The sequence below is a fragment of the Spinacia oleracea genome, chromosome 4 (assembly GCF_020520425.1).
Source record: "Spinacia oleracea cultivar Varoflay chromosome 4, BTI_SOV_V1, whole genome shotgun sequence".
NCBI classification, from domain to species: domain Eukaryota; kingdom Viridiplantae; phylum Streptophyta; class Magnoliopsida; order Caryophyllales; family Amaranthaceae; genus Spinacia; species Spinacia oleracea.
In genome coordinates this window covers 154,771,756-154,781,610 of record NC_079490.1, presented here as the reverse complement: position 1 = coordinate 154,781,610, position 9,855 = coordinate 154,771,756, and the positions used below count along the sequence as shown (strand labels likewise).

Below are 9,855 nucleotides of genomic sequence, written 5' to 3'. Positions count from 1 at the left end.
CGCCAGGCGCAGGGGCCTGCATCTAAGGACGAGGCCACCGTCCTCTATTATGACTCCGAGTACACACTCTTTAGTGTTTCGGACAGCAGAGTACAACCTCCATTATTCAAGATTCCAAAGCCGCAAGCCGCGCTGTTTCAAGCAGTCCGGATCAACGCTTCGGGCAGATTTCGGGTCGATTTTTCAAAATTCAAGCATTCTAGTCCTAGATCGGCGTCCTAAGTCGAGTCTGCATATACATAGAAAGAGTTGAATATACTTTGACTTGCGCTTTTCCTAACCAAAAAACCTCAGTAAAAGTGGGGGCTTATAGTGGGTAAATACACCCGAAAAAATGGGCAAATTTTTTTCAAATTTTTTCGCAAAATTGTCATGCATGCATATAGCCACAAATTTCAAGGCACACACAACGCATACAATTCCAAACATTCAAACATACAAAAGCCAATCTTAAAATCTTACAAACCAATTCAAGTTCAAAACCATACAAATCATACAAACCACACAAAAATTCAAGTTTCAATCCATACGAAATACAATACATCTAGCCTATACAAAATCAACCCAGGCAAGCTGGAACTCGCTACCATGCAGGGTCAGTCCGAGTCATCATCAGGAGTGACGTCAACAACAGGTGACTTGTCCCTATTACGCCTCCTAAGGCGTTCCAGCTCCTGATCCATCTCCGTCCCAGGAGTACTAGGATCCTGCTCCGAGATACGAAGCATGCCAGTGGAGGGATGAACTCCCTGCTGAGGGGAGGAATACTGATAAGGCGGCGGCATCGGCATATATGGATACGACCCATATATCTGAGCCTGGCGCATCCTCTCCATCTCCGCATAGCAAGCCCATGAACTCGCACCCCAAGGCTGAGGACCACTTCCTCCGAAGTAGTAGCCGAAAGGAGGAACAAAGGGCCGTGAACCGCTAGCACTTCCGAATGAATGCCTGGTGGGATCAACATGTACAAAAGGGGAAGCTCCCCACTCAACATCAGAATGCCTCTGATGAGCACCAGCACCGGACCCCTGTCCCAGCTCAAAGCTTGGTCCCTCCTGTCTCTAGGACGTCTCTGCTTGAGGCTCCCTGTCAACAAAGTCTCTACGGTCCCGACGGCACTCCTATACAAGATACAATTTCAAGAATTAATTTCCCAAGTTGGAATTTCCAGTATACAAGTTTCAAAATCAAGTGAGGTACCTCTCTGTTCCGGCCAGAAAGCTTCCGGGTCAGTTTGGCGCACTGCCTCTTCCAAGAATCAAGCAAGAGCATCCAGCGACGCACTCTCGCCCGAGGCGCTTGCATACAAAATTCAAGATCAATTTCCAAATACAAGTTACAAACAGCTTCAAAAATGCAACAATACTTACAGGGGCGTAATGCTCGGGTACAACATCATATGATTTCCGGTGCTGAGGAGAAGCCCAAGGAATGATCTCCACCACCTCTTCCCCGTCCGAGTTCTCATAGCGGAGGATCCTATCAGCATGAGGAATGTCCTCAGGATCAACCTCCTTCTCCTACATACAATCATTCAATCAATACAAGAATATAAGAATACAAGAATACAAGAATACAAGGTTCAAAAGCTCACCTGCAATAGGAAGCGTACTGGTGGAGCCAGCCTCCTCAGGAAGTTGTCATAGCTCCCCTTCCTGTGTACAAACTCCCTCCAAGAGCGGCAAACAGCCTCGCCCCTAGCCTCCGCATATAGCCGGGCCAACTCTTCATCCAACGCCAGCATAGACTCCGGCGGATCCTTGGGGACAAGTCTATCCCCTGAACTGTGCTGAACGGACACTCGCTCCCCCAGATACCACATATGGCGGTACAGCCCTGGAAGCAAAACCCGCCGCCCAGACAGGAATTGGCCATGAGCAGCTGAGGCAGGTATAACTGCATTGGCAAAAGGACGCCATACCACCTACAAAGCAGACAACTCAGGCAACAGTACAAATACAAATACAAGGAAGCAAAACAATACAAGAATATTACGCTATCAGCAGGCAAAACTCTCCAAGTTCTGCGAGAAGCCGCCAAGGACGCACCGACGCGCACCGCTCCTATCCTAAAGGCAGCATACGGGTAAGCCGCATCTCTAGTACGCTCCGACGCCAAAGTCGGGAAGTGCTCATAGATCCAAATCTTTCAAGGAACAAACAAAACATCAGTCAAGTTCAAGATATAAGCGTACAAATACAAAGTACAAAGTACAAGGAGTCTCGAATACCTCCAGCATGCTCCACAGAGCAACCATGCTCGGGTCACTCCCCAGTGCAGTCCGGGAGGCCCGCCCCATTTCATACAAGAGGTGGCTATAGGCCAAGCCACCCCAGTTATAACTCGGAACAATTCTCAAGTCCCTCAGAGCGGACAAGAAGCTAATATGCACCCGACTGTTCCTACTCGGGGCAATCACTCTGCTAACCAAAACGAGGAAGAGCCTAACCCTCTGCTCCGCGGACACACCCTCACCACAGATAGCATCCACAAGCACCGTCACAGAAGCGTGAGAGTCGTCCTCTGACAAGTCAACAACAGGGCCGAGCAAGTCCATGGCAGCGGCCGAGCGCCACGTCAGCTCAAAATCGAAGGTCACATTCCTCTCGGAAAAAGGAATACTTGTAATCATAGAAAACTCAAAAGGAGTAAAAGTAATCTCCCCCCATGCCATGTGGAAAGTGTTGGTGGTATCCCACCACAGCTCTAGCAAAGCCCACAAACGGTTCTTAATCCCCGTTCTCCTCGAGGAACCTCCCATGGTGCGCCAGAAATCGGCCAGGCCCATCTGCGACCAAATCCCCATAGCCTCCTCATAAGCACGGAGAGCCTTAAAGGCCCTCTGAACCTCCACCAAGGACCAATAAGTACGGAACGGCTTTCCGTCGGCCTACAGGTGAACGAGTTAGCTCAAGACCTATATACATACAAAGTACAAATTCGAAACACAGTACAAGACTCACCATGCCAGCGCGAGGCCGCTGAGACAAGTGTCAATCCGCCGAAACACCAGGTCGGAAGGGGTCCAACCAGCACCAGGGAAAGCAGGCGCATCTCGGGGAACTATTCCCCTACCTGGCGCATTTATTGCAGCCGCTTCGTCATCCGAAGCATCTTCCTCAGCAGCTCGAACCACAGACGACTCAGCGAGCTTTTTCCGAGTGTGACGAGGCATACTAAATCAAGTAGCATACAAAGAGTCAAAATTCTAAACTGGGGGCTATCCTATACTAGCCTAAACAAAGTCAAAAAATTCAACTCAAAACAAGATCCCCAGTGGACCTCTAATTCAAGGTACAAGTTCTATACCAACGCCTAGGCTACCTATGCCGAAGCAGGTATTCAAAGTTCTACACCAACGCCTAGGCTATCCACGTCGAAGCAGGTATTCAAGCTCTACATCAACGCCTAAGCTATCCGTGCTGAAGCAGATACAAGTTCAAAAATTCAAAAGTACAAGTTCCAACAGTTCAAGTTCAAGGGGCTATCAAATAGTTTTCTACAAGACTCAAGAAGCTTAAGCATACAAGCATCATTTCAAAGTAAGAGAAAATCAAAACTACATACAATCCTGGAGTTATTTCATAAGCAAAAACATGAAAAACTTACATAGACAAGGAAAGAACAAGACCAAGGGAAGAGCTGATCGACCTTTGAGAGAAAAGAAGCAAAAATTTCAAGTGAATGTGCCTCAAAATGGCACGGCAAGGGGGCACTTATATAGTGCTGCCCAGCGCCAGGCACCGCACCAGCGCCCAGAGCTAACCTGCTGCATGCGCAGGTCTGCCGTGCGCGGTCTCCCGTGCTGATTGCACGCCCTTTGCTACTACGGTCTTCCGCACCAAGCATCAAACGCCGCATCGAAACATCCATCGAAAATACGGGTATACACCTGTATCTCCAAGTACACCCAGATGAATATTTCAAGAATACAAAGTCCAAAAAATAGAATGATTCAGGCGCCCAACTCCCAACGGACCCAAGCTCCGGGAAAGTCAGTCAAAGTTCAAAAGGGCCAGTAAAAAGCTCTTATCCCCAGCAAAGCACATCCCAACGGATTAACTCCGGGTGTCGAAGTTCAAAATTCAAGATTCAAAAAATTCAAATTTTCGATGCCAAGCTCCGTCCTGAACTGAAGGCGGAAAAGTACAAGTATAAATCAGAGTCATCACCAACCGCACCGAGGTACACTCTATCCTTTTTCTAACGCCAGTTTTGTGCAGGTACCGGCGTACAAAGAGTGGTCTCGATTGCAGAACATCTTGACCATTCTCCGTCCCCTTCGAAATACTTTGACTTGCGCTTTCCTAACTGAACGCTCAGTCAAAGTGGGGGCTTCTGTAAACACCTAATTTGTGTCTCCCCTTTGGGATGATGATGAAACCATTATCCTGGTTAGGCGATTGGAGTAACTCAAGGCGGAAATCCCAATTTCTAAGAATACCTCCGAAATCCTAAGTCCAAAATCCAATCCCCGAGACCGTTCCCCTCCCGGAACTCGGTACAAAATACAACTTCCAAAATCCAATTTCAAAATCCAAGTTCGATCTCAATTAGTGGACCATCCAATTGGTCTTACTAGGCCTTTTCCACTCAAAATCATATAAGGCAAGTCAAATTCAGGCGCCGACCCACAAAACCGAGTATGCCGGGTCCCGCCCCGTAAAACCAGAATTCAAAAACCCGAGAACGATTTGTTTTTAGACGCAAATTCAAGCCTTAATCTCCAAGCAAACACTACGTGCCAAACATCATACTATTCGTACGAAGGTACACCCATACAAGACAAATCAAGGACGACATCTTTCCGTCCTTTTTGGCGGCATTCAGCCCACGTCAGCAGCGCCCAGCGCTGGCCTGGCGCCAGGCGCTGGAGTGTGCTGGCGTTTTGCACCATTTCCGTCCTATAAATACCCCTCATTTCCATCGAAAAAGAGGGAGCACAACATACATACCGTCGTAATTTCGACATTACTCCACACAATACAAACTTCAAAACTCTTCAAAACACATACAAAAAGTCCTAAATTCAAGAGCAATTGGGAGCTCGAGCCTAAGCTTAACTAGGTAAATTCGAATCCCATTTCAATTAATCATGCTATTTTGATTTCAAATGATTAGCAAGTTGGTGTTTTTTTTGTCATAAAAAAACACCACTTGCAACAATCATACATGCTTTTTCAAAAATACAAACTTTTTCAAAATACAAAATACAAACTTTCAAGATTCAAGGATGTTCAAAGTTGCTTGCATTCATCTCTTTGAACTAGAATCACCTTCAAGTATAGAGTAATCAAAGATGACACCTTTTAGCATTTAAAGGTTTAATCTTTTGAGATTCAAAACTCCATTTTTCAATATACAAGTTCAAGTCTTCAAATTTCAACATACAAGTTCAATTTTTCAAATTTCAATGATTTCAAGTTCAAAGTTTTAATCTTTTTAAGTTCAAACCTTTCAATATTCAAGCTTTCAATTTCAAGTTAAATATGCAAAATCTAGGACATTTGGGTTGAGCAACCTCTCCCAAGTTGAGATTTTTGGCTTTGAATTTGTGTCGGGCGCACTTATTTTTAAGGAGCCGCTTGGCGTTCGAATCTCATGTGCCCAAGTACAAATTTCAATATCTCACTTTCAATATCGCACTTTCAATATCGCACTTTCAATATCGCACTTTCAATACCGCAATTTCAATATCGCACTTTCAATACCGCAATTTCAATACCGTAATTTCAATATCGCAATTTCAATTCCGCACCTTTACTTGCCTAGTCCATTTCTAGGCAATGTGGACCTACTCCCTAGTCCTTTTCTAGGGGGTCTTGTATTTACTAATTCCGCACTTTATTTAGTATTGTGATGTTGCTTTATGTGCTTTATCGCTTTCATTAATAACATGCTAAACGCAACAAAATACAAAGGTTACATCACGCTTAACGAAGATATTTTTGGACAAACCGGCCTTAGGTTCCTTAAATCAATCTTTAAAGCAAAGTGACCACCGTACATTTAGAAGTTCTATTTTGTTCTAATTTGCAAACCCACATAGTCTAATCTTAGGGTTTATTTTTGAGAAAATGTTGTGCCAACGTACTTGAATTTTTCTAAAGCTCGCCGAATAAGCATTTTCGTTCCCGAGCCCGGATCTCACCCATCCGTTTCAAGGATTCAAGGCCTTATCCAAAAATAGAGTCATTGTGCGGTCTTCCCAAACGAAACCTAAAATAATTTAGGTGGCGACTCCTTCGAGGTGCAAAAACAATCCAACGGTTCCCTAAACGAACCGCCGCGTGCCAAACCCCCCCCCCCCCCCCCATTGTAGGGAACGGGAAAAAAACCCCCTGCACAAGTCTTTCACACATTGCCACGATTCTTCTCCACACATTATATGCGGACCCATGCCATTTTCAACTTTGTTTTTGCAGAAAGCTGTTTTATTCTTTCGGAATGGGTGATCATTTGGAAGGAATTGTCGATGGCAATCAAACCATGAAACTTTACCTCCATGTTCAAGCCAAAATGCCTTGCTTTTATCCATACAATAAGGGCAAGCCTTCTTTCCGGCAGTGGACCATCCAGATAGCATGTCATATGCAGGAAAATCACTAATAGTCCACAAAAGGGCTGCGCGGAGGTTGAAATTCTGCTTGCTTGAGATGTCATAAGTCATAGCCCCAACCTCCCATAACTGTTTCAACACTTCAATGAGTGGTTGCATGTACACATCCAAGTTTTCTTTAGGATTTTTAGGACCGTAAACGAGCAAAGAAAGGAACATGAATGGTCTTTTCATACACATCGATGGAGGGAAGTTATATGGTGTAAGAATAACTGGCCAACATGAATATTGGGATCCAAATTTACCATGGGGGAAAAATCCATCCGTGCACAAACCAAGCCTGACATTTCGTGGCTCTGATGCGAAATTAGGAAAGGTTGTATCCAAGTGCTTCCACGCTTGACTATCACTAGGATGTGCGAAGGTGTTTTGAACTCGGGGATTCTTGGCATGCCAAGTCATATCCTCCGAAATGTTCTTGGTAGCATACAACCTTTGCAACCTCGGTGTGATTGGAAAATAGATTAGAAATTTTGCTGGAATAAGCTTGCCCTTTGCAGTCTTCTTATACCGATCACTTCCGCATACTCTACATTTATCTAACTGTGCATCGCCTTTCCAGAAGAGCAAACAACCTTTGGGGCATGTGTGGATCCTCTCATGAGGAAGTTCCAAGCCCTCAAGAACCTTCTTTGTGCTATTGAAAGTTCTACCCATTTGGTTGTTATTTGGAATCGCATCATTCATCAAAGATGCAAACCCATCCACACACCTGTGTTGTAAGTTGAATTCACATTTCAAACTTCCAATTCTTGATGCCATCTCCAGCACAGAGAGTTTGCTCCCTTCATATAATGGATCTCCAGCTGCCTTTAGAAGGTCTATAAACTTCTTAGCTTCATCATTTGGTTCTTCTTCAACTGAATTACCCTCTTCATTCAACAAATGCTCTTGATTATTTCCAAGAGCATCAATAACCATATCCCGATATTGATTTGGCTGAACACGCGAGGACTCTACTAAGCTTTCCCCTTGACATATCCATTGATAGTAATTACGTACAAACCCCTTCTTGTACAAATGTACTCTAACTGTTTCAGTATCATGAAAACGTTTGTTATCACACAAGGGGCATGGGCATCTTATTTTGTCACCATCATTGCATGTTGGATGCTCTTTGCAAAACTCAATGAACTCTCCAACCCCCTTGAGAAAGTCGGGCTTAAGATTGCGCCCGTCGAGTCTATCATACATCCAACTACGCTCTCTTCTTTTCATGATACCAAATTCTACACATCTCACAAAAAACATGTTACTAACCAATCTCTACACATCTCACACTAATCATGTTACTAAACCTACTATATAGTCTAACTACCGCTCGAAGTTTTCTAAACAAACACTCAAATAATTGTTATTATTAATTATATAAAAATCAATAATTATTAATGATATAAAGTTAAATAATTTATTAATTATATAAAGATCAATAATTTACTTACACGCACTTATAAATTATATAAAGTTCAATAATTTACTTATAATTTATATAAAGATCAATAATTACTTAAACACAAGCCAATAAGGTCAAATTTTGCCTAAAATGTCATTTAAAACTAAGTTTATAAAACATGCATTTACAGTGTGTCTTAACAAGTTCAAACTAAGCTTATAAAACATGTTTTAAGCTATAACGACCAAATAAGGATAAAAATCAAATATAAATAATAAAATGCATTTACAATAAACACCTAAACATGCACAAATTTATTCAATACAATTACTTACTACTTAAATTCATTCTCTAAATTATTCATTGTTTCTCATAAGGCATTCTTTGAAACTTTCTTGAAAATTTCATAACATTTACATACATCAAATTAAATATGGCATTCCTTGAAATTTTGGTATAAAATTAAATTTCATAAAATCTTACACATACATCAAATTAAATATGTCATTCCTTGAAAATTTCATAAAATTTCCATAATTTCCATACATCTCCATAATTTTCCAACAAGTCATTCCATAAATTCATTGAAAAAAATAACCATTGATTATCTAACAAGTTATTCCATAATTATGGGTCACTAAATTAGAAGAGAAAAAAAGGTTACCTTCAAAGATCGAAGAGTTCACAGAGTTCACATAGAAAATCTACATTTGATACAAACGACAAAGTTAGGGTTTGAAATATTGAAGCATTATATTATGAAAAATTAAGAACAAAGCTTACCTGGGATGGGAAATCGTCGACGGATTCCGGCTGAGTAGTCCGGTCCGGTGGGTGGAGTTGTGCGCGGGTGGGCGAGTCGGTAGGCTGGGGTGGGCGCGCAGCTGGCTGGGGGGGCGCCGTGCGCCGCTGGGTAGGGTGGGTCGTGCGCTGCTGGGCGAGTCGGCAGGTTAGGGTGGCGACGACGGTTCGTTGGCAGGCGTGGGTTGGCAGGCTGGCGGTGGCCTCGTCGACTGCGTCGTGGGCTGCGACGTCAAGTTGAGAGCCCAAGCAAATTTTATTTTTTTATTTTTTTTGGAATGGTCGAATACCTCGAAGGAGGAAAGAGAAGTTGGTCAGGCGTGGGTTGGTCAGTAATTGTCATTGATTAGTTATTTTTAATTTTTTTTTTTTAATTTAGCGACCGCTTATATAGTCGGACATATTAAATAGGCGGTTATTAAAATTTAAAATTTATTTTGATAATAGTCGGGTATTTACCGACTGCTCATTAGTCACAATGGAGGTAAAAGCAGTCGATAAATTTACGACCGTTTTGAAGGCGGTTGGTAAATTTTAAATTTACCAACCGCTCTTCAATTGGTCGGTAAATTTAGCGACTGCGTCATTTTCGGTCGATAAAATTATTTTTACTGACTCTATTTTGGCGGTCGGTAAAAACAGTTGGTAATCAAGCGCTTTCTTGTAGTGAATTACAAGGTTTACGAAAATATTCTGTCTAATTAAGGTTTATATATGTATGCTCACAAAGTTATAAGTCAGTATCAATGCGGTTGGCCTAGTCTTTAGGAATGAGGACCTGAATACAATGGTTCTCACTTCTCAGTTTCAAATCTTCTCTTTCCCAATTAGTCATTTACGCTTTGTATCGCCCAAGTCACACATTCTTGTTGCTGTTTTGTGCCTGACTGCCTGTATCAAATTGCTCATTTGACTCCTTGCCACCATTTTACGAAGCCTACACACCACAAAATTTTAAGCCCACAAAGGTGCAACGACCCAAAATTAAATGTGGCCCACAATAGTTAAAATAAGAAAGTGAGCCATGATAAAGTAAGCC

At 42.7% G+C, this 9,855-nt stretch overlaps 1 protein-coding gene across 1 annotated transcript; it reads right to left on the bottom strand.

Moving 5' to 3' along the window:
- Positions 1-596: 596 nt before the first annotated feature.
- Positions 597-7,840, bottom strand: LOC130472049 (uncharacterized). Its single transcript, XM_056842465.1, has 3 exons — positions 6,492-7,840; positions 1,025-1,124; positions 597-707 (listed from the first exon to the last, which is right to left on the bottom strand). The coding sequence occupies exons 1-3, from the start codon at positions 7,838-7,840 to the stop codon at positions 597-599; spliced, it is 1,560 nt and encodes a 519-aa protein (XP_056698443.1).
- Between the last annotated feature and the right edge of the window lie 2,015 nt (positions 7,841-9,855).

Excerpts from the sequence above, each read along its gene's own strand:
- LOC130472049 (XM_056842465.1), bottom strand. The coding sequence starts at position 7,840 with ATGAAAAGAAGAGAGCGTAGTTGGATGTATGATAGACTCGACGGGCGC. Across the intron at positions 1,125-6,491 it reads CATGGAGGTAAAGTTTCATG|GAGTGCCGTCGGGACCGTAG; the intron begins GTTTGATTGCCA and ends TATCTTGTATAG. Across the intron at positions 708-1,024 it reads TGAGCTGGGACAGGGGTCCG|GATCCTAGTACTCCTGGGAC; the intron begins GTGCTGGTGCTC and ends ATCTCGGAGCAG.